The sequence below is a fragment of the Ovis aries genome, chromosome 10 (genome assembly GCF_016772045.2).
Source record: "Ovis aries strain OAR_USU_Benz2616 breed Rambouillet chromosome 10, ARS-UI_Ramb_v3.0, whole genome shotgun sequence".
Taxonomy (NCBI): Eukaryota; Metazoa; Chordata; class Mammalia; order Artiodactyla; family Bovidae; genus Ovis; species Ovis aries.
The window spans coordinates 52,844,909-52,867,706 of record NC_056063.1 but is presented as its reverse complement, the minus strand read 5'-3'; the positions used below and the strand labels follow the sequence as shown (position 1 = coordinate 52,867,706).

Below are 22,798 nucleotides of genomic sequence, written 5' to 3'. Positions count from 1 at the left end.
CACAAAGATTATGTTGTTTGCCTGGCTTCAGACGTGTAGCTATGTATGGCACCAAGAGTACTGGTTTAACATCATGACTGTAACCCTGAGGTCTAATTCCAGTTCTGTCATTTTACAGATATATGATTTTGGATAAGGTACTTAAACACTATGTGCCTTGGTTTCCACTTCTAAACAAGGGGCGATAATAAAGAACCTTATTGTAAGGATTAATGGAGATAATGACTGTAGAGCCCTTAGAATAGTGCCAGGTCCTTGATAAGCACTTGGTCAATGTCAACTATAATTTTCCTCAGAAAACTAGAATACAGGTTTAGTACAGTTGTATATATGTTATAGTGAAATTGCTTTCTAACTGTAGTTTTAATGTCTTTTTTAGCTGATGACATTCCAGAACTGCTTAGCTCTTCCAGTCTGTTTTCCATGCTGCTTCCCCTTATTATAGCCTACATAGGACCAGTAGCTGCTGCTATTCCTAAGGTGTGTGATTCAGTTCTCTAACTTTGAATCTTTTTTTGTAAATGTAATTTTATTTAGACTTTGTGTCTTTCCTTTAAAGATAATCTTTCAGGCATCTGGGTTACAGGTAACAAGTAGATAGACATGTAAATGGTAGAAGTTACTAAACAACTAACTCTGTGATCTTAGTATCGCTTACTAGTTTACTTTGTAATCGTATTGTTTTGTGATAGTATTACTTTGTAATAGTATTATTTGTTGGCTTTACATTTGAGGAACTTGGAAATAATTATATTTTAGAATATGATATGTAAGGAAAGCTTAAGTTAACTAAGACCTTTAAAATTTATAATGTTGATGCCAAACCTCCATTTTGTATAAAAACAGCAATGTAAAAAGGTTGTTAAATTGTGAAATATTCAAGACATGGAAGAAATTATAAACTACTGATCCTTTGGCATAATAAATTTTGAGTAAAACCCAATTTACTGCGGATTACAGAAAGGCAGAAGGGTTTAAAAATATAAACTTGGTTATATTCATGTAACACCTAAGACTTTTAAGCTAAATCTTTTTTTCTCATAGTACAAATTCTCTTTGAGTGAAAACGTAACTAGAAGAAACTCTAAATGGAAATTCTTAATAATAAGGTTAATCAACAATTACAGTAATTAGTAACTTTAAAGCAACTTTCACACTTACTATCTCACTTAATCATTCTTTTTTATACTAGGTGGCTGTAGAAGTCTTTGGACTTGTCCAACAGTTACTTCCTTCAGTTGCCATTCTGAATCAGAAGTATGCACCCCCTGCCTTCAATCCTAATCAGTCAACAGATAGTACCACAGGAAATCAACCTGAGCAAGGCCTGTCCGCCTGTACGACCTCTAATCACTATGCTGTCATAGAGAGTGAGCACCCCTATAAGCCTGCATGTGTCATGCACTACAAGGTGGGCACTGATTCCTAGGAACAGTTTAAACTTAAAACCTGATTTGATGTTCTATATTGATATCTTGAAGGATACTTAGCCTCTATTCAGAAGTGTAACTTCTGTGCATAGGGAATCAGCAGGTGGTTAGCACTGTCAAGCACGCAAAAGGGTTTAAGACAGAATTTTTACTGTTAAATAGTATACTTTTATGGGGTTTATGAAAATTATTTTCATATCTTTTTGTAAGTACAAGGCTGTGTGTAATGCTCAGCTGCACATTGTATATCATAATAGTGGATATAAGCATTGACATTGAAAAAAAATCACATATTTGGGGACATTCCTGGTGGTCCAGTCATTGAGTCTTCACCTTCCAGTGCAGGGTTGCAGGTTTGATACCTGGTCAGGGAGCTAGGATCCCACATGCATCAGAGTCAAAAAAAAAAGGCATTGAAAAACAGAAGGAATACTGCAACAAATTCAGTAAAAAATTTAAAGAATAATAAATGAAAATCAATTTTTTTTGACTGATATTATTTGTACCACAGACTGATCTCTGAAAATTTATATACCCAGTGCAGGATTTATAATACTACACACAATGTTAAAATGTACATATAAAATATATATAATGTTTTTATAGAGTACTCAAAATCCTATTCCTTTGCTTTCTAAATTGTATCATTTAAATTAAGGGGAAGAAAGAGAATTTGTCCACTTAATTTAATTATAAGTTTACGTTTTGGTACTCAGTCACTCAGTCATGTCCAATTCTTTGTGACCCCAAGGACTATAACCTGCCAGGCTCCTCTGCCCACGGAATTTTCCAGGCAAAAACACTGGAGCGGGTTACCATTTCCTACTCCAGGGGATCTTCCCAACCCAGGGATTCAACCCACGTCTCTTGTATCTCCTGCATTGGCAGGTGTATTCTTTACCATTTGTAAAATATTCAGCTCTTTGTTGTAGAATATGGTAAACATATGAAAAGATGCACCAGTGTAGTTTAGCCCATTTGTGCATCATCGCAGTTACCAGTGATCAACTATTGGTCAAACTCTTATTTATTCCCCACTCTCTTTGTCCCTTCTCATATTGTATTAAGGGCTTCTCAGGTGGTTCATTGGTAAAATATCTGCCTGACAATGCAGGAGATGTGGGTTTGATCCCTGGGTCAGGAAGATCCCTTCGAGGAGGAAATGGCAACCCACTCCAGTATTCTTGCCTGGGAAATCCCATGTACAGAGGGCTACAGTCCACTGGGTTGCAAAAGAGTCACACGTGACTTAGTGACTAAACAGTAACAATATAGTTTTAAAGCATATTCATGGATGTTTTTGTATCTCTAAAAATGTAAGGACCTATAAAAAATAATGTCTTTGTCACTCTTTAAAAAAACTAATAATTCCTTCATGTTGTTGTATATGTACATTTAAAAATATTTGAATTAGAATCCAAATGAGATTCATACATTATGATTGGTTGTGTCTCTTAAGTCTCTTTTAATCTATTGTTCCCCTTCTATCTCTCTGTTTTTTGTTTCCTTGAATTTTATTTAAGAAATTGGACTGTGTGTTTTTTTGATAGACTCCTCCTGAGTCCTTTAGACACACCCCCTGTAGTCATCCTTAAGGACAGTAGCATCCTTACTGTCTGGTATAAGATGTTATAGGCTCTGGTATAAGATGTTGTAAGAGGCTTACACATTTCTGCCTCAATCTGAAACCTGCCATTTTTTCAAAGTGCTGTGGTTTGAACATTTGCCATTTTTCCCACCGGTGTTCATAGAATTTTTTTAAACCCAGACTGGGCTTCCCTCATGGCTCAGCAGTAAAGAATCTTCCAGCAGTGCAGGTGCCTCAGGAGATGCAGGTTCAATCCCTGGATCAGGAAGATCCCCTGGAGAAGGAAATGGTAACCCACTCCAGTGTTCTTGCTGGGAGAATCCCATGGACAGAGAAGCCTGGTGGGCTACAGTTCACGGGGTCGCAGAGAGTCAGACACAACTGAAGTGACTTAGCACGCATGCACAGGATCCTCTCCGATTCAAACATGGATTTAGTTGTTAGGCCACTTCTGTCTTTTTAATCTGAAAGAGTTCCTCAGCCTCTCTTCATCTTTTATGATATTGGCGTTTTTGAAGAATACAATCAGTGTTTTATTTGTATGTCATTGATTATTTTTTAATGAATAGACTCAGGTTGTGCATTTTGGGTGGCAACCTGTTGTGTTCTCCTCAGTGTATCCCATCAGGAAGTACTTAGTCACTTGATTAAGGTGACAGTTCCACCAAAAAAAAGCATCTTTTTTTTTCCCTTTGAAAATGTCTATGGGTAGATATCCATGAGTTAGAGACTGTGTAAAAAATACTGTCTTTCAACAAATTTTAGCACCATTTGGTTATTCTAGGGCTTCCCTGGTGGCTCAGACGGTAAAGCTATCTGTAATGTAGGTCTATGTATTTGTCTATCTGTAATGCAGGTGACCTGGGTTCGATCCCTGGATTGGGAAGATACCTTGGAGAAGGAAATGGCACCCCACTCCAGTAATCTTGCCTGGAAAATCCCATGGATAGAGAAGCCGGGTGGGCTGCTGTCCATGGGGTCGCAAAGAGTCGGACACGACTGAGCGACTTCACTTTCACTTTGGTTATTCTTACCCAAATCATTTACTGCTATGGTGGCTGCAAGACGGTGGCTTTCTAATTCTGTTTTTCCCCCCAGCTGGTGTTCTGTTGTAAAGGAGAGTTTCCCACCCCTTCTACTTGAAAAAGTGTGTTCATTTATATATTTATTGCATGTGTTTATACCAGTATGTACTCAGAGATTCTCTTTTTGCTCAGTGTTACAATATTGTGCTGTCATTCAGTCTGATGCTCAAATGTCAGTTGATTTGGTCAGGGGAATTCTGTTCAAACTAGATTCTGTGTCCTTTTCCTATGTTTTCATCAGTTTTTGAGCACTTCTTACTAATTCCAGTCAAAACTGCTGAGGTATTTTCTTCATACCATTTTCGTCTATGTATGCCACTATAAAAATTAAAAATACTACTTAAATAGTTTATTTGCAGTGTTTTTGATATTAACCCTGCTACTGCTAAGTCGCTTCAGTCGTGTCCGACTCTGTCTGCAGCCCACCAGGCTCCGCCCTCCCTGGGATTCTCCAGGCAAGAACACTGGAGTGGGTTGCCATTTCCTTCTCCAATGCGTGAAAGTGAAAAGTGAAAGTGAGGTCACTGAGTCATGTCCAACTCTTAGCGACCCCATGGACTGCAGCCTGCTAGGCTCCTCTGTCCGTGGGATTTTCCAGGCAAGAGTACTGGAGTGGGGTGCCATTGCCTTCTCCGATATTAACCCTACTAGCATTAATATAATCAAAGTACTTTATTCAGGAGTTGTTTGGAGTAGTTCATTTTATGTATATGTGTAGGTGACTACATGATTAGTTTAATATAAAGTTAGTCTTGTTTATTTGTACTTAATTTTTATGAGTTTTTCCCCTGCCCCACTTGACTTAATATTAGTTTTAAACTATGTGAAATACTAATACAGCTACAGAAATAAAATTATGTAAAGCAACATACTCAGAATTATAAGTCCTTTTCCTTCTCTGCTTCTGCTTTACTCCAGTAAGTATCATGGTTTATCCTTACTGCATTCTTTTTTGGAAAAAAAATCAGAAAGATTGATTCAGATGTAGTCTTATTTTCTTTCTTTTTTTTTAAATAGCACACTGTATATACTACTTTGTACTTTGCTTTTTAAAAGTAACACTGTGTGTAAAAATCTCTCCATATCCATTTGCAGAGATCATCCTCATTCCTTTTTACAACTTCATAGTGCTCCACTGTTGTCAAGGTGTATCATAGTCTTTGAGCCAGTCTGGTGTGTGAGCATGTGGGGTGTTTTCTTTTTTTTCTTTTTTTGCAGTGAATAAACTGTGCATATGGTTGGGGTTTTTTGGTTTGTTTTTGTTTCCATTTTGTTAGAAGCATATCTTCAAACTAAACTTCTAGAGGTAGGGTTGCTGGCTTAAGCAAAGAATGAGGAGCCTTGTGCTCGGTATATCTGGAGTTGCTGATTCTGACGGTGAATGCATATGTAGTTTTGCTAGATGTTGACAATTCCCTTCCGTTGAAGTTATGGCTTTTTGTGTCCCACCAACAATATATGGGAATGCTTATTTTCTCATGGCCTCCCCAGGAGTATGTGTTTAAATCTGGAAGCTTCTGCCAATATAATGGGAAGAATGTTGGGAAAATGGTGCCTGTTTAGTTTTAATTTGCATTTATGTTACTGTGAACTAAGTTGAGCTTTTTATTTAAGGATTATAAAAAATCCTTTACTAAATATAGTCTAAAGTAAATTTTTTTAGATTAATATCATACTTGGGAAATTTCTTAAGGTTTATGTCATGTCCTACAACCAATTCATAGTTTACTACTTGACGTGGTCCTGCTTAACTGTAATTTGCTGCAATTACAGAATTCCTTCTGCTATGATGATGACAGAAACTTTAAAATGGCCTTAAAAATACATGTAATTATGTGCCATCATAAATTCCTGCGTACAGTAAAATTTTAGGATAGAAGACTATAAAAATCAAGGCTTTTATCAAGTGTATAAGTGTGTGTGTTTATATTCTCATAATATTTGAAGTTGCAAAGTTTTTTTGGTTAATGAGAAGAAGCATTTGCATTAGGTACTGTGAATGATAGATAACCTAAAAGTGACTAAAACCTTACATTTTAATGATTTATTCATTTCCATCAATGTATCTTTATTACCTATCCAATTACATTGTCAGTTACCTACCTATATTCCTTAAGTGCATACTGACTCAAATGGAAAATTTATTATTTAAATAAGCTCTTCCACAGGAAAATCAGATAGCTTATTTTTTTCAGAAATTAAGCAGTTTTGTAATTGTTTTTTTAATGATATCAGTATGTACTTAAACACAGTGCAGTATCAACCACTTATTAGATAGAAAACAATAGATAATACAACGGGAGAGCAGAGACAGTTGATACTGACCATTAATACCTTGGTTTCTGATCACTTAATTCTTAAAATTTTACAGTATTAATTCCTTACTTAACATTAATGTTACAGTAAGTTGAAGGGATCATCTTTCCAGTATGATGTCCTATTTCTAAACTAGACCAGAAGCTAAAACCTGATTCTTCTTATGCAAGTGGCCTCTTGTCTGTTGACCTCAGGTAACATTCCCAGAGTGTGTGCGGTGGATGACACTCGAGTTTGACCCTCAGTGTGGCACTGCACAGTCGGAAGATGTCCTCCGTTTGTTGATCCCCATTAGAACTGTTCAGAATTCAGGATATGGACCAAAGTTGACAGCTGTTCATGAAAATCTGAATTCCTGGATAGAACTAAAGAAATTTTCAGGGTCCTCTGGGTGGCCTACTATGGTTTTAGTGTTGCCAGGTAAGTTTCTTTTTTTTTTTTTTTTGTCTTATTTTGTTTTATATGGTAAAATACATGCATTTATGAGAATTATGTTTAGTAAAGACACGCTATTGAAAATGTTTATTTAATTTTCAGAAGAATGTCTTCAAGACCTCTTTTGTATCTAGATTGCAGTTGATTAGTGAAGAAGAGTCTGGGCACTGGGCATAACATGACCAAGGTTTAGAAAAGAGACTGTTCTGAGAATCTTGTGAGAAAAGATTAGCTTGTCCAAAGAAAGTGTGTCAGTCACTCAGTTGTGTGTGACTCTTTATGACCCCATAGACTGTAGCCCTCCAGGCTCCTCTGTCCATGGGTTTCTCCAGGCAAGAGTACTGGAGTGGATTGCCATATCCTCTCTAGGGCGTCATCCCGACCCATGGACTGAATCCAAGTCTCCTGCAATGCAGGCAGATTCTTTACTGTCTGAGCCTCCAGGGAAGCTTGGCCAAAGCAGAGAGTTAATACTGAGGCCAAACTATAGAAAAAATTGGATTAGGTGTTTATTTTCCCAGTAAGTGTTCAATTTTAAAAAGTTGCTGAGGACTTCTTTGTTTCAAGAGAGCTAGTGATCCATGGAGCCCACTAAGTTATGTGAAGCTTTGTTTTCAAGCTTGAAGAGTATTTGTGGCCAGGTGGGTGCCACAGATTTGTTATTGTAGTCTGTTGTTTTTTTAACCACTTAACCATAAGTTAAGTGATCTTGTGATCTTGCAAACTGTTTTTTTAACCACTTAATCATAAGTTAAGTGATCCTGTGATCTTGTAAGCTGAGAGCCAGTTCAAGTTCAGAAACTTCTTTCTTCTGATCTGACCTGCCGTGTTTGTTTGTGAAGAGATCAAAGCCAGATTCCAGCTTAGAAAAAAGGCTAATCCAGGTCACCTCAGTTGGAGAAGGAAATGGCAACCCATTCCAGTATTCTTCCTAGGAAAATCCCATGGACAGAGGTGCCTGGTGGGCTACAGTCCGTGGGATCACAAAGGGTTGGACATGACTGAGCTACTTACACTCAGAGGTCACTTCAGTAATTGACAGATAATTGACAGTGATTGCTCGTGTAACTTACTTAGGACATGTGATTAAGGAGAATTAAATCATAAAAATAACAACCTGGTATGGTTTTATTGTTTCTAGTGTTGTTTTTAGCACAGTTTTGTTCAAGTAAATGTAGAAACGCCAAAACCAAATACATTATTTAGTGCATGTGTGTTCAAGTCATGTCCAACTCTTTTGCGACCTCATGGACTGTAGTCCAACAAGCTTCTCTGTCCATGGGATTTTCCAGGCAAGAATACTGGAGTGGGTTGCCATTTCCTTCTCCAGGAGATCTTCCCTACCCAGGGGTCAAATCCACGTTTCTTACAGCTCCTGCATTGGCAGATGAATTCTTTACCACTGCGCCACCTAGGAAGCCTGATTTGTATTGCTACCTATCTTGAGATGGATAAAAGTAAGGAGATTTTAATAAAGTTGTTTCAGATTTTGAACTCAGTGTTAGTTTTTTTCCTTAGGGAACGAGGCCCTTTTTTCATTGGAGACTGCATCAGATTATGTGAAAGATGACAAAGCTTCTTTCTATGGTTTCAAATGTTTTGCAATTGGATATGAGTTTAGCCCTGGACCTGATGAGGTGAGAATGAATTATCTTCTTATTCTGTTGAGGAAGATTGTGTTTCTGAGGGCTACTGTTGACTTGGATTGTGTTTGCTGAATATATTCAAGAAGCCTGAAATTTTATTTTAAGCTAGGGTGTCTAATCTATTTTGTAGTTTAATTTTGTACAAATGAATTGTGTCTGGTATTGCTGGTTTTAATACGTGGAGAGATCAGAGTCTGTGCAGCATGACCCAGCCTTTAAAGACATAGTATAATCATGCCTGTTCCAAACCTGGTTGGTAACTGTACCTTTCTGAGTGATTTTTTTTTTTTAATGAAAATTTTATTTATTTATTTATTTTCTCTTTCTTCTTCTTTTTTTTTTTTACTTTATAATACTGTACTGGTTTTGCCATACATCAACATGAATCTGCCACGGGTGCTAATTTCACAATGGCACTAACTTAATATCTGTCGTAAAGATTTCAAGTAGTACTGTTTAAAAAAAAAGTTAAGGTGAAACAGCGATCATGTTCCATCAAAGTAATAAATGAAAAATCCTTTGGACTATGAGCTGTTGGTCTAAAACTTTTTGGTCTGAAACAATATAACCAATGTGAGACATAATATTGAATCTCTTAAACTCTTAATTAACCATTAGCTGCTAACACATGCTTCCTTTTTGTTTCAAACGTTATGCTGGAATGCAAGTCACATTTTTTTGATAATCTGCATCATCTCTCAAAAATTCTTTTGGACTCTGTGGGAGAGGGAGAGGGTGGGATGATTTGGGAGAATGGCATTGAAACATGTATAATATCATATGTGAAACGAATCGCCAGTCCAGGTTCAATGCATGATACTGGATGCTTGGGGCTGGTGCACTGGGACAACCAGGAGGAGTGGTACGGGGAGAGGGGAGGCAGGGGGGTTCAGGATGGGGAACACGTGTATACCCGTGGCAGATTCATGTTGATGTATGGCAGAAACAATACAGTATTGTGAAGTGACTAACCTCCAATTAAAATAAATAAATAAGTTTATAGTTTTAAAAAATTGCATCTTCCAAACAGTTTTTACAGCATCTGATTTTTTTTCAATTCTCCAGGGAGTCATTCAGTTGGAAAAAGAACTAGCTAATCTTGGTGGGGTTTGTGCAGCAGCTTTGATGAAAAAGGATCTAGCACTTCCTGTTGGTAAGTGTGATCTTGTACTAGGTATTTATGATTCTTTTAAAAGTTACAAAATTACAAATAGAATGTTTATTGAAAAACATCCTAAAAATAGCAAAATGAATTTAACAGTCACATATATTCATGGGCAGCTGTTTACTATACTGGAGACAATGAGACATTTGTGTTGTATTCATATGAGGGAAATTGGTACAACCTCTTCAAAGAAAATTCATCAATAGCTATTCAAATTGTATATAAATATACCTTTTGATATAGCATTTTTATACATATTTATACAAATACTCAAAAACATATAAGAGATTAATATATCAGTACTTGTGGTTATAAAACCTAGGAGCAACCAAAATGTTTGTCAGTTGGGAACTGTTCAATCAGCGATGGTATATCTATACAAAACAAATGTAAGTAGCTGTTAAAATACAGTAACAAAAAAGTAAACCTTTATGTCCAGGCCAAGAAAGATGTCCAGATTATATAATTATATGATGTTCATTTTTTTGAACATCATATTGTATACAGATATGTAAATATATGTGTATGTTCCCATGTATGTAGGTTGACACATACATACATACAATGATTATTTGCATACAGAGTTTTTAGAACAATACATAGGAAACTGGTGATACTCTTTGTCTTTGAAAGGGGATGGTGGCAGAATTTTTTATTCTGAACTTCTGTATAATTCAAATATTTCCCTTTGAACATGTATCAGTTTGGTTATAATATTTTATAAGTTCATTAAGCTATCAGAGAAAATTCAATAAATGTTCTACATCAAGCAGTAAAGCAGAAGATGGTTAGAGAATACAGTCACTGTCTTGGGCTTTCCTGTCAGTAACTGTTGTTTACTAAAGGTGAGGTTCTTCTGTAATATAACTGAAAAAGAAAGAGGTTCTGAATAATCAGTTTCCTTTTAAAGGTGTATGTAAATGTAATATCTATCTTTTGATACACTTGATGGGTGCCTTTTTTAGTATTGTCTTGAGATTTACAGCTTATATTCACACTGAAAATAAGCGTTTTAAAATTTAAACCACTGAGATTTTTCCAAAATGATAATAGTTCTCTTCAATTTGGAATATCAAATTTTTGGAGAACATGTATGAATGCAGAAGACTCGAAAGTTAAATGAAACATTGATATATTTTGGTAAACCTTTTCATTTACATACCAGGTAATGAATTAGAGGAGGATCTTGAAATTCTTGAAGAGGCTGCTTTACAGGTATTGTCCTCAATAATTATAAGGATAAACTTTGTACACTAATTTTAAGCCAAATTTTCACTCAAATCAACCTTGTTTTTCTTGAGCATAGCACTCATTCATTGAGTATTTCATCCTACAATTGGCAGTTATAAAGATAAATAACTCATAATTGCTCCCCTTGATGGAATCAACCCCTGTATGAGCCCTTACTGAACTGCACGGTGGGTGTTGACTCTGGAGTGAGATGTAAGCCCCGCTGGAGGAAGAAGAGCTACCAAGTGCCAAGGGCCCAGAGGAGGGTTTTGTCCAGTGGTGGACATTTAAATTAGATCTTGAAAGAAGTTTTATTTACCAGTTAGAAAGAAGATGTTAGTAATAGTAATCGAAATAATATCTATAGAGCAACTTTATAGTTTACCATATACTGTACTGATGTGCTCAATCGTGGCTGACTCTGTGACCCCATGGACTGTAGCCCACCAGGCTCCTCTGTCTGTGGAATTTTCCAGGCAAAAATACTAGAGTGGGTTGCCATTTCCTTCTCCAGTAGTTTGCCATATCTTTGACATTATCTGTCTATTTCTGCAGTTGCACTTTGAAATCACTATTTTCTCTTGTATCTGACAATTATATCAGTTCAGAGAAGTTTTGATTTATCTAAGGATTCAGCCAACTGGGGGATCGAGGCTGGTATCCAGGTCTTCTAATACTTACAGTGGTTTACATGTTATTTATTTTCTGAAATGATTACAGCAGTAATAATAAAAATAAACATTTATGATTTTTAACTTTATCAGTTACTATTCCAAACAGTTTTATATTTTAAAATCATTTAGTCCTTACAACAGTCCTATGAAGTAGGAACTCCTAACTATAGATAAGGAAACTGAGATACAAACAACTTAAATAACTGGCTCAGAATCACACAGCTGGTGAGCAGCTGGTCTAGAGTTTGACCTTTGGCAATTTGGTGACAAAGTCCATGATCTTGATCACTGTGCTCTAATTGTAGGGAGCCATGGTGTCCTCAATAATGTTAAGAAACTTATGTTTTTTAAAATCCCACCAGCTTTTGTTTTTCCTTTTAGAAAAGTTAAATCTCTGTATCTTAAGATACAAAAATAAAAGTTAATTTAAAAAATGTTTAATGAACATGCTGTGTGTCATATAGCATTCTAGCTAAGGAAATCCATCAAGTAGCTCATCATCCCAGGTATTATGGCTTATAGAATGTTATTTAGGCCAGATATGAGGAGATCTTTATTGTGCTTCTGTAAAGAAAAAAGTGATGTCCCAAATTACACACCTTTTTGGCATGTAAGGTAGTCGTTGTGATGGTCTAACATACATTAAACACCCATTGCTTGTTAGGCAGATGGTGAGCATTTAAATGTGTTGTGTGTATATACTTAGTTGCATAGTCATGCCAGTTCTTTGCAACCTCATGGACTGCAGCCCACCAGGCTCCTCTGTTCATGGAATTTTCCAGGCAAGAATACTGGAGCAGATTGCCGTTTCTTCCTCCAGGAATCTTCCTGACGCAGGGATCGAACCTACACCTCTTCGCATCTCCTGCATTGGCAGGCAGATTCTTTACCACTGCGTCACCTAGGAAGCCCCATTTAAATGAGTTATTTAAATTGTATAATAACTACAAGAGATCATTTGATCACCAGTTTATACCTTTCACTGATTCAGGAATGGTCTGTAACTTGTTAGCTCAAGAGGACATAGCAATAACTTGTCCAAAGTCTGAATTTTAACTTGTCCATTTGTCATTAAAGATTATGATTTTGAAATTGCATGGTTCATAAAAGCAGAAGTTACTGTTGTAGAAATTGAAAGAACTGGAAATATAATAGTTTTCCATGAAAATGTTTTGTTTTGAAATTATTATACAGTCATTAAGATTTTTCTAGAGTTTTAGCACTTATAGCAAGTCTTTCTAAAATGTTAGGCGTGCTTCTCATCTAGTTGAGAGCTAAAATTTCTGTTTCATCTGCCCTTTTTCCTTAACTTTAATAAGGCTTACATAGGCTAATGCAGTGTATGTGCAGCCACAGTCAGGCTTGCATCTACTTTTTGCCTGAGTCAAGACCTTGGTACCCACCTGCCCAAGAGCACAGACACAGCCTACCCAAGAGAACCACCAGTAATGGAGACACAGAAAGCGGGCAACCTCTGCAGCTGTCTTCAGAGGGGAGCCCTGGTCCCGACACACGGGGATGTGACACGTGCAGGGAAACGTGGAGAGCGTGGGTAGGGGGAGATGCAGCGTTAGCTCTAACCTGCAACACTCAGATAAATCGCTTCCTTTTGTGAGCGGAATGAAACTGAAGTATTACCCCGAGTGTTTCCCTGCTGGAAGTTTTCTACTGTACAGAGTAAAGGAGCACTGGGACATGAGGAGAAAACGATTTCCCCAAAAAAGGCCTATCTAAAATTGGGTGCAAATTCAAAACAATCATGTGATTTAAGTTTTATACTATAAAATATAAATGTTCTCTTTTACCCAACAGGTGTGCAAAACCCATTCTGGTATTCTTGGAAAGGGTTTAGCTCTTTCTCATTCACCAACTATATTGGAGGCACTAGAAGGAAACTTACCACTTCAAATCCAGAGCAATGAACAGTCCTTTCTGGATGATTTTATCGCTTGTGTTCCAGGATCAAGTGGTGGAAGGCTTGCGAGGTAATGCACTCCTAAGTCCTACAGTGATTTTCCTCCAGGGCTTACGTTAGTTTTCATTTCTGAAGAGAAAGGAGAGGAGTCATTAGGATGTTACAGTGCTACCTAAAATAATGTAGTTTATGTGTTTTGGACTCTCTGAAATATAAAGTAGTAGTTAATATTTCAGTATATTTTTAAAATATATAATAATTGTTAAAAATATATAGACTACATGGTAAAATAGAGAAGTCTAGAATTTGATGGTAATATTTAATATCTATACTACTAAATTTGTCACTATATTTGTCTTAATATGAGGATTTTTTCCAAATCTACAGTTAATGCAGATATAAATTAAGAATTTAAATCAGGTAATTTAAGATGATAGAGTTCTCATTTATTTTGTTGCTATTTGCTTTTTTTGAAGGTGAACTAATATGCTGACTTGAGTAATTTCACTAGGAAATATGCCTCAGAGAGTAAAGAATCCACCTGCAATGTGGGAGACCTGGGTTTGATCCCTGGGTTGGGAAGATCCCCAGAGGAGGGCTTGGCAACCCACTCCAGTATTCTTGCCTGGAGAATCACATGGACCAGAGGAGCCTGGCAGGCTAGTCCATGGGGTCGCAAAGAGCCGGACGCGACTGAGTGACTAAGTACACAGCACACACTACTAGTAAATACAGAAATATGACCCTCTTTCTGGCTTTAATTTTAAAAATACAGAGATTACTCTTTGGTTTTTAAAAACTAAAGTGGTGATTGGAGAAAAATAGAAAACATCTTTTAAGTCAGCCTCACTGCCTTCTTCATGGACCTTTTCATGTAGTATACATCACAATTTACTCCTCAGTCATCTCACAGGACCACTTGAATGCAGATCATGCAAAGAATTCACGCATGGATATCACAAAAAAGCGAATTTGCATGGAAGGAATGGTAGTGAAGGAAAATCATTACTAAGCTGTGTAAACAGAAGGTGGTGTATTTCTAACCTTCTGCTCCCCAGCAAGCAAAATGTCACTTCTGTTTCTGCTTTGACAGAAATGCTGCTCTTTCCCAGGTCTTCAGGTTGGCAATTAGGCAGACCTTCCCTAAATAGGGATTCCCTGGTGGGGCTCAAAGGCTTAAGTGTCTGCCTGCAATGCAGGAGACCTGGGTTCAATCCCTGGGTCAGGAAGATCCACTGGAGAAGGAAATGGCAACCCACTTCAGTACTCTTGCTTGGAAAATTCCATGGACAGAGAAGCCTGGTAGACTACAGTCCATGGGATCTCAAAGAGTCAGACATGACTGAGCGACTTCACTTTCACTTTCCTTAAGTAGTGTTATTTGGGACTTCTAAGAATATACAACCTAAATTCATTTTCTTGGTTATTTTAAATCAGCCATAGTTAAAATTTCACACTTTCTGATTTTACAGTTGTTTCTGTTTTATTTGTAATCATCAAAAATCTCATATGCTTTAGCATATTGAAAGGTTGTTGAATCACGACTCCAGGATTCTTGGCCCCCGGAGGAGAAGAATTCAGTCCGGGGCCAGAGACAAGGCTTGATCGCTCAGAGCTTTTGTGTAATAAAGTTTTATTAAAGTATAAAGGACATAGAGAAAGCTTCTGACATAGACATCAGAAGGGGGCAGAAAGAGTACCCCCTTGTTAGTGTTAGCAATGAAGTTATATGCTCTCCAAAGAATCCGAAGAATGTCTGGAGATTGTAAAGACCTCACCAGACCTACTCCCATAATTTACATTTTAAGATAACAGAATTAGCCAGAAGGTTTAATCCAGAGACTGTCCTCAGGCAGGATACATTATTGTTATATAATCCTAAGGAATGTAGAGAAGGAAAAAAAAAGTTTGTCCTTTCTTCCTCCTTGAGAATTCCAGACTCCTCTCTCCTTGGGGACCCCTAGACTTATCAACCTGCCTAGGAAATGACTCTCTCAATATTTGTTTAATGAATTTGTCATTAATAATTTCCGAGGAAGTTATTAATATTTGTGATCCTTATTGTGCCTGCATACTAAGTCATTTCAGTCGTGTCTGACTCTTTGCAACCGTATGGACCGTAGCCCACCAGGCTTCTCTGTCCATGGGGATTCCCCAGGCAAGAATACTAGAGTGGGTTGCCATACCCTCCTCTAAGGGATCTTCCTGACCCAGGGATCGAACACTATCTCTTAGGTCTCCTGCATTGGCCAGTAGGTTCTTTACCACTGGCACCATCTGGGAAGCCCATGGTCCTTATTACTGAGTTGGAAATGATAATCCCTTTAGCACTTTGTTTAGTATGCTGCTGCTGCTGCTGCTAAGTCACTTCAGTCGTGTCTGACTCTGTGCGACCCCATAGACGGCAGCCTACCAGGCTCCTCTGTCCCTGGGATTCTCCAGGCAAGAGCACTGGAGTGGGTTGCCATTTCCTTCTCCAGTGCATGAAAGTGAAAAGTGAAAGTGAAGTCGCTCAGTTGTGTCCGACCCTCAGCGACCCCATAGACTGCAGCCTTCCAGGCTCCTCCGTCCATGGGATTTTTCCAGGCAAGAGTGCTGGAGTTGGGTGCCATTGGCTTCTCCTTTGTTTAGTATAGTTTTATTCATTTGGCCTAGTTTCATTTTAATCACTGAAGATATTGATGAATGTTTGGTTTTTTGTTTACTTGTTTTTTCATTCCTGTTAGGTGGCTTCAGCCAGATTCCTATGCTGATCCTCAGAAAACATCTTTGATTCTGAATAAGGATGATATTCGGTGTGGTTGGCCTACCACCATCACAGTGCAAACAAAAGACCAGTATGGGGATGTGGTACACGTTCCCAACATGAAGGTAATTGTATTGGGATTAAATTAATAGACATCTAGGCACTGACTATTGTAACTCATAAAATTTTAGAAATGACAAGAGCTTAGAGTCTTATTTGCAGTGCTCTCCTTACTTATATGCAGTGAAGGAAGCTGAAACATTTTTAAATGATTTGTTCACATTAATCAGTACTCGATTATGCAAGTTATATACTTTTTGGGTTTTGCTTCACATATGCTGGATGCTATGGTGATTCAAAGGGACGATAAGAAAGTGTCCATAAAAAGAGTGCTAAGCACAAAGAGGGAAGACCATCATATATTAGTCATTGAATAAATAAATGAAAGAATACATTTAAAAATTTTATGTATGTTTTTAAAAGACTTAAATATGTTTTACATTTGGTACTACTGAAGCAACCTTTAAAATATAATATTGATACTTATTAAATAAATCAGAAATACCTAAATTTGGATTGTAAAAGAATGAGGAATGGAACTAGTTCTGTGCTATACTGAAGAATATAGTTCTCTGAATACTTCTTCCCTGAGACATTAGTTAATAATGACACTTTAGAGCATATTATAATAAAGGCATAAAATTAAGTCTTCTATGTTATATATTAATTAAATATCTTATTTAAAACTTTTATTAGATTTCTGGAAACAGTGAATATCGAACAAAAGTTTGTATAGGCAATCCCCAGTTATGCCGGCCCTTCAAAGTTGTGTTTACAAAGTGATTAGGTTATTTGGAGTTGATTAAGCCTGAAATCTTTTTTGCTCACAGAGAAGCTGATTTTACCTCAATATACTAGCACTTTTTCAGCTAGTTGGTACATTATTTCATTTGTACCATGGAGAAGCACAATACCACTTACTTGATTCACAGTTAAAAAAAAAAAGAGGACAATAGTTTATATGTCTTAAGACCAGTAAGTAAAACTGTAATGAAAAGCATTTGGCCCTGATACTAAAGAAAATTCAGGCTTTACTAGTGGCTTTCAGTGTTTTGGCCATGACCCAAACATATATAGGATGGAAGAGTATGTACTCTTTTAATTACATACAGTATACATAATACATATCCATACAGTAATGCTTCACTCTTACATTTTTTCTTCTGCTTACCTTTTTAAAGAAGATCATACCCCATCAAAGTGTTTTCATGCTAAGAATTACTCTTTAGAATGTAAAAAGCGTCACAAATTGTAAGAAAAAAATGGAGTAGAGAATAACGTAATTCTGATAGTGATAACAAAAAATGACTTTACCCGAGGACAGAATTTTTATCCCAATACAGTATGCTTTAATATGTTGAAGGGTTTTGTGTATTCATTGGTGAATTTCTCATTTCAAAGTGTATTTGTGAATTGTTAAATCCCGTCTTTAAGCCCACAGTGAGTCCCTTATTCATGTGACTGTATTGTAGTTACCATTTTCCAAGTCAGCATAGCATTTCATTTCTTTTTAATGTTCATCCTTACTATTGTGCTTATGGTAGATCTTTAGTTGCATTTTCTTATGTTTCCTCCTTTGCACCTTTTACTGTCTCTTGCTGCATTTTAGTATCTGAGCTGTTTACATCTCACATTTCAGAGTCAGACTTTATGCTTTATCTTTTTTGTTCTCCTCTTTGGGTTCTTTTTTAGCCACGTGATCTCTCTCTCTCTCCCCCTTTTCCTCTCTTTTTTGTTTATTTGTGTTTGTGTTTGTCTGTGGTGTGTGGTTTATGGGATATTAGGTCCCAGGTTCAGGGATTGAACCCAGGCCCATGGCAGTGAAAGCACTGATTCTTAACCACTGGACCACCAGGAATTCCATCTCTCTCTTTCATTACTTCTCTTCTTTTTTTTGCCTGTATAATCTACTTTTTGAGGACAAGAATCCTGAAGCCTCTTAATATACTCAGATTCATATCAGATATATCTGTAACATAGAAAGCGTATTCTAGGAAACTCCAATAAATACTATTTAGGAAAAGTGATTTGCATACCTATTGATGTTAGATTTATTGATACCGCATTATCATATTAGCTGAAAACAAAATTAATTCAGCATGTTTCATTTTCAGCCTGTTAGTTCATGAAGTTTTCAGGACATTTTAGACTTATCAGAAACTCCTGAAGTATCCTAATAGAGTAATAATCAATTATTTGGAACATAAAAGTTGGTTTACAGATAGTATTTTTGAGATCCAAAATGCTTTTTTAAAATAGCAACTGTTACTGGTATTTTTTTAACTTATAAAAATGATTACTCCAAAGAAATTGTGCTTAGTAAAAAGAGAAAATTGCATAGGAAATAAAAGAATAACATTTTATGAAGAAGCACAGTTTATAAAAGAAAGCAGAATGGTTATCATTTTTTAATCTCAGTACTCATAAAATATGAAATTATTTATTGATTTATTTCAAGGTTGGTGGTATATAGGCAGATGTACTTCTACTTTTAATTTACTGAGGGAAAATACAGTTGTTTAAAGAAATATTAAATCAAAATAATATATATGAAAATAGTAGCTATAATTTAAAATCAAATTCTTAAAATTTGGAAGCATTTACTTTTTTTTTCCTTTGTTACATTTAAGTTTAAAGCTTTCAATGGTGGCAGTGTATATGAGCTGAACAATTTTACTATTTATTTTTAAACTTCTGTGTTTTAAAAAAGTCAGATGGGTTTTTAATATTTCCAGAGCATGATGTCAATCCAAATACTGATTTCTTGTAACTCCAACGAAGGATTGTGGTTATTTAGTGAAACATGTGTGCTACCTGCACTTTATGTAGACAGAGTTTCAAAACTACTAACTCCACAGAATGACACTGATAAGAACAATCCACGTTCCTGGGATGTCTCTCAATTACTTAAGTAATATTCTCAGTTTCATTTATGTGTTTCTTTCTATTTCTGTGAAGATCCTCTTGTTGAATTACCTGTTCTTGCCAGCCACAGTAGTATCTGAAAAGAACAGAAGAAACTTTGGGTGACCCTCAAAATGATGAAGAGCTAAAATGGTCTTTAAATCGTTGGTAACTTTGTGGTTGTCTAGGTTCCAAGTGTTTTTTGCCAGTGCATAGCAAATAACAATGTAATATTTTGTTATAATTGTTGGAAGGTACTTCTGAGTATTGTTTATGAGGCAGTTTGTGCTTTCAGTGTTTTAACATGCCTTAGGAAGTTTGTTCTTTGCATCTCTATAGTAAAGCAGATAAAAAATACCCCATTTTATCACTGAAGAAACTGAGTTGGAAAGTTTAATAGATTGCTTGGCCCTCATAGTTCATGTTGGTGACAGAACCACCTAATAGTACTCTTTCTGCAAAGTAAATAAACATCTTTAAGTTTTAGGTATAAAATTTGCTCTATTATCTGTTAATTTGTAAGACATCTGTCAGGGGAGTACTTTTTCTTTGCAGAACAGTATAGCTAAAGTTGAGTTTAGTGCTTTAAAATATGTGAAGATTACTGGAAAATAATTCCAGCAAGAATGTAGATACCTTTTACTAGCCTTTCCTAGATGTTACTAATGGTGGCACATGTTTTTATTTTGTTTTGATATTTGTGATTATTTATTCCCCCAAACAAAGCCTCTCTTTTGCACTGTGTTCAGGATCCCTGTTGAGATGCATTCTTCATAATCATTTGGCACTGTTAAATAGTCTTTAAAAGGAAAGCCCAAGAAGGACAAGTGGTAACGTAAAACTTACAGAATTGCCAGTTTAAAGTTGTTAATTGCTTCTTTTGATGTGTCACGGACAGTTATATAATAATGGCGTTTGGTTTTTATAATATCTCATTTAGGTGGAAGTGAAAGCCGTTCCTGTTTCTCAGAAAAAAACATCTTTACAACAAGAGCAAGTAAAGAAACCTCAGAGGATTCCTGGTAGTCCTGCAGTACCGCCTGCATCTTCTAATACTGACATGACCTTTGGCGGACTAGCATCCCCAAAGCTGGATGTTTCGTATGAACCCATGATAGTGAAGGAGGCTCGATATATTGCCATAACAATGATGAAGGTAATTCATTTTACCTCCCAGGAAAATTTTATTTTTTACCATTCATTTATGTAGCAAACATTTCAGTTCCTGTGAAAATGCTTGTGTATTTTCAAATTACCATTATTCCTCGGACACAACCCTTCAGGACTCTGAGCTTATTATTGAGGCCCTCTTCAGCTTTGGGTTCTTCCAAATGTTAGGCTTATCTCTTTGGGTTTCTTCCCTCTTTGGGCTTGAGGCTTTTAGACAGATTTTTTAAAATTTTTGTCTAGTTTTTTTAGTTAATCTTTAGAGGCCAGTGTTAATCTAAATTATCAAGATGGTCATTATTTGAAATCAGAGTTAGGAATTATGCTATTTTCAGAGAGCAGTGTGAGCTGTTGTAGGCTCTCATTTGGAGGAATGACATAATTTTTGGTTTTATAAAGATTATGGTAGAATATGGAGAATGTGATTGGGTGGGTAATCAAGAGGCTTGGTTTGGTTTAAGTCTGTTTAGGAGACTGCTGACTTAATCTGGTAAGATATGCTCATCCCTTGGACTAGTGAGTTGTCAGTCAGTATAGATTCAGGAGATTTTTAGGAAAGAGGAAGGAAATAAAACCCGAAGTTCATAATTTGAGCTTGAGTAGTAAGAGTGATAATATTGGAGAAGGGGCAGTTTTTGGTTGAGGAGGGTAATAGATTCAGCGTTGGATGTGGTTTTAGATACCTCTGAAATATCCATCTGAAGATAGATGAAAAGAAGCTGAAACTACAAACCTGACGTGATGACAGTCTTACCTCATGAAAAGAATTGGAGAATCATCAGTACTTGGATTACTCATAAATTATGAAAGTAGGAGATGTCTATCTAAAATGGTGAAAATAGAGAAGTTCCAGGACAGTGTCCTGAGGAACATCAGTAATGATGATGCTCAAACTTCTGTCCACATCAGAATCACCAGGAGCATTTACTTAAAAAGGAGATTTTCCTATCATCCAAAGATGTAGATAGGAAAGAGGTTCCAAAATTTATATATATAAAACAAATATGCAGAATGATTCATATTCAAAAGCTACGCTTTGAGAAATGTTGATTTATTAGGTTAAAAAGAAATGGAGAAGGGAAACAAAAATGTTGGCAAGAATACCAGCCAAAGGGCTAGTATAAACTAGGACATCGATTTTTACCTTTGGCCCTTTTACCACTGCGGTGCATATGGTGACTCATTTAATTCTCATAACAACCCTATACATCACTGGTTTTTATTCCCATTTTACATATGTGGAAACCGAAGCATAGAGAGGTTGAGTAAGTTGTCAAAGGGCGCCTAAATGCCAGGTAGTCGGTTCCAGATTTTATCTCCTAACTACTTCCTCAGCTGCCTTATGCCATGGCCTGTAAGTCACAGAAAGCATATTAAGGAGGATTAATGATGTTTTGCGGCAGAAATGAAGTTCTGAAACAGATCTAGCAGCGATCTTGACAGGAGCAGCTTTAGAGACATAGTTGGTTAATTAAATTGCAGTGAAGAGAAGGTGAAAATAGTATCAATCTAGGAGGGTGAGATGGGAAGGGAGATCGGAGGGATGTTCAAGAGGGAGGGGACATATGTATACCTATTGCTGATTCATGTTGGGATTTACCAGAAAACAACAAAATTCTGTAAAGCAATTATCCTTGAATTAAAAATAAATAAAAATTTTAAAAAGAGGTGAGAATAGCTAAAGACAAAATGAGTGTACAGTAGTCTTTCAAGGTGTTTGGTTGTAAAAAGAGACAGAGGAATTAGAATTGAGATAAGGCTTTAGAGTCTTGAGACTGAATATAGAAAGACATCTTTTAGTACTGATGAGGAGACGTTTAAGAAGGGACAATGAAGATACTCCAAGAGATAAAAATAGTTCTGTAGTTTAGGTGGAGGGATTGGCTGTAAATAAGAACTATTACCTCTTACACTGTACCAGGAGAGGGAAAATAAAATAATCAATTGCTAATAAGTTTATAGGTTGTGTGGCCATGGAACTATTTATGAGAGCAATTATATGTCTTAGATTGGAGATGGGAGTGATGAATCTTAGGATCAAGATTTTGAAACAAAGGGAAAAAAAAATAAAGTAGTTATTGTACAGAATGAGGAGAAAGTGATCAGAAAAGATTTATCAGCCCTCCTTGGAGAATCAGTTGAAACTGAAGATCCTGTATTAGCAATGCAGTATGAGTCTTATGAACATGAAAAAAAAAAATGATCATAATCGTTTAGATTGAGTCGGCATGGATGTTGTCCCAGATAATTCAACAAGCAAACAGTGACTGAGAAGGAAGTTGAGCATCTGGTGGTTAAAGAAAGGTCAGTGGAATCCAGCTCATTTGGAAGGAAAATAAAAGTAGATTCAGAGAGAGAACTCTGGGGAGGTGAGAACGACCAGAAGCCTTAAGAGTAGAAGTGGTTAGGAGTTGCAGAGGCAGAAAACTGAGCAAGT

The 22,798-nt window shown here is 36.5% G+C and overlaps 1 protein-coding gene across 31 annotated transcripts in view; it reads left to right on the top strand.

Moving 5' to 3' along the window:
- Positions 1-22,798, top strand: part of MYCBP2 (MYC binding protein 2) — a 271,324-nt gene that overhangs the window by 164,553 nt on the left and 83,973 nt on the right. For all 31 annotated transcript variants that reach the window (XM_060394149.1, XM_060394144.1, XM_060394130.1 and 28 more), the window contains 9 exons: positions 380-480; positions 1,193-1,411; positions 6,614-6,839; positions 8,373-8,491; positions 9,566-9,653; positions 10,831-10,880; positions 13,382-13,554; positions 16,211-16,355; positions 20,135-20,350. In XM_060394149.1, coding sequence (XP_060250132.1) covers positions 380-480; positions 1,193-1,411; positions 6,614-6,839; positions 8,373-8,491; positions 9,566-9,653; positions 10,831-10,880; positions 13,382-13,554; positions 16,211-16,355; positions 20,135-20,350 — 1,337 coding nt within the window. The remainder of the gene's footprint in view (positions 1-379; positions 481-1,192; positions 1,412-6,613; positions 6,840-8,372; positions 8,492-9,565; positions 9,654-10,830; positions 10,881-13,381; positions 13,555-16,210; positions 16,356-20,134; positions 20,351-22,798) is intronic.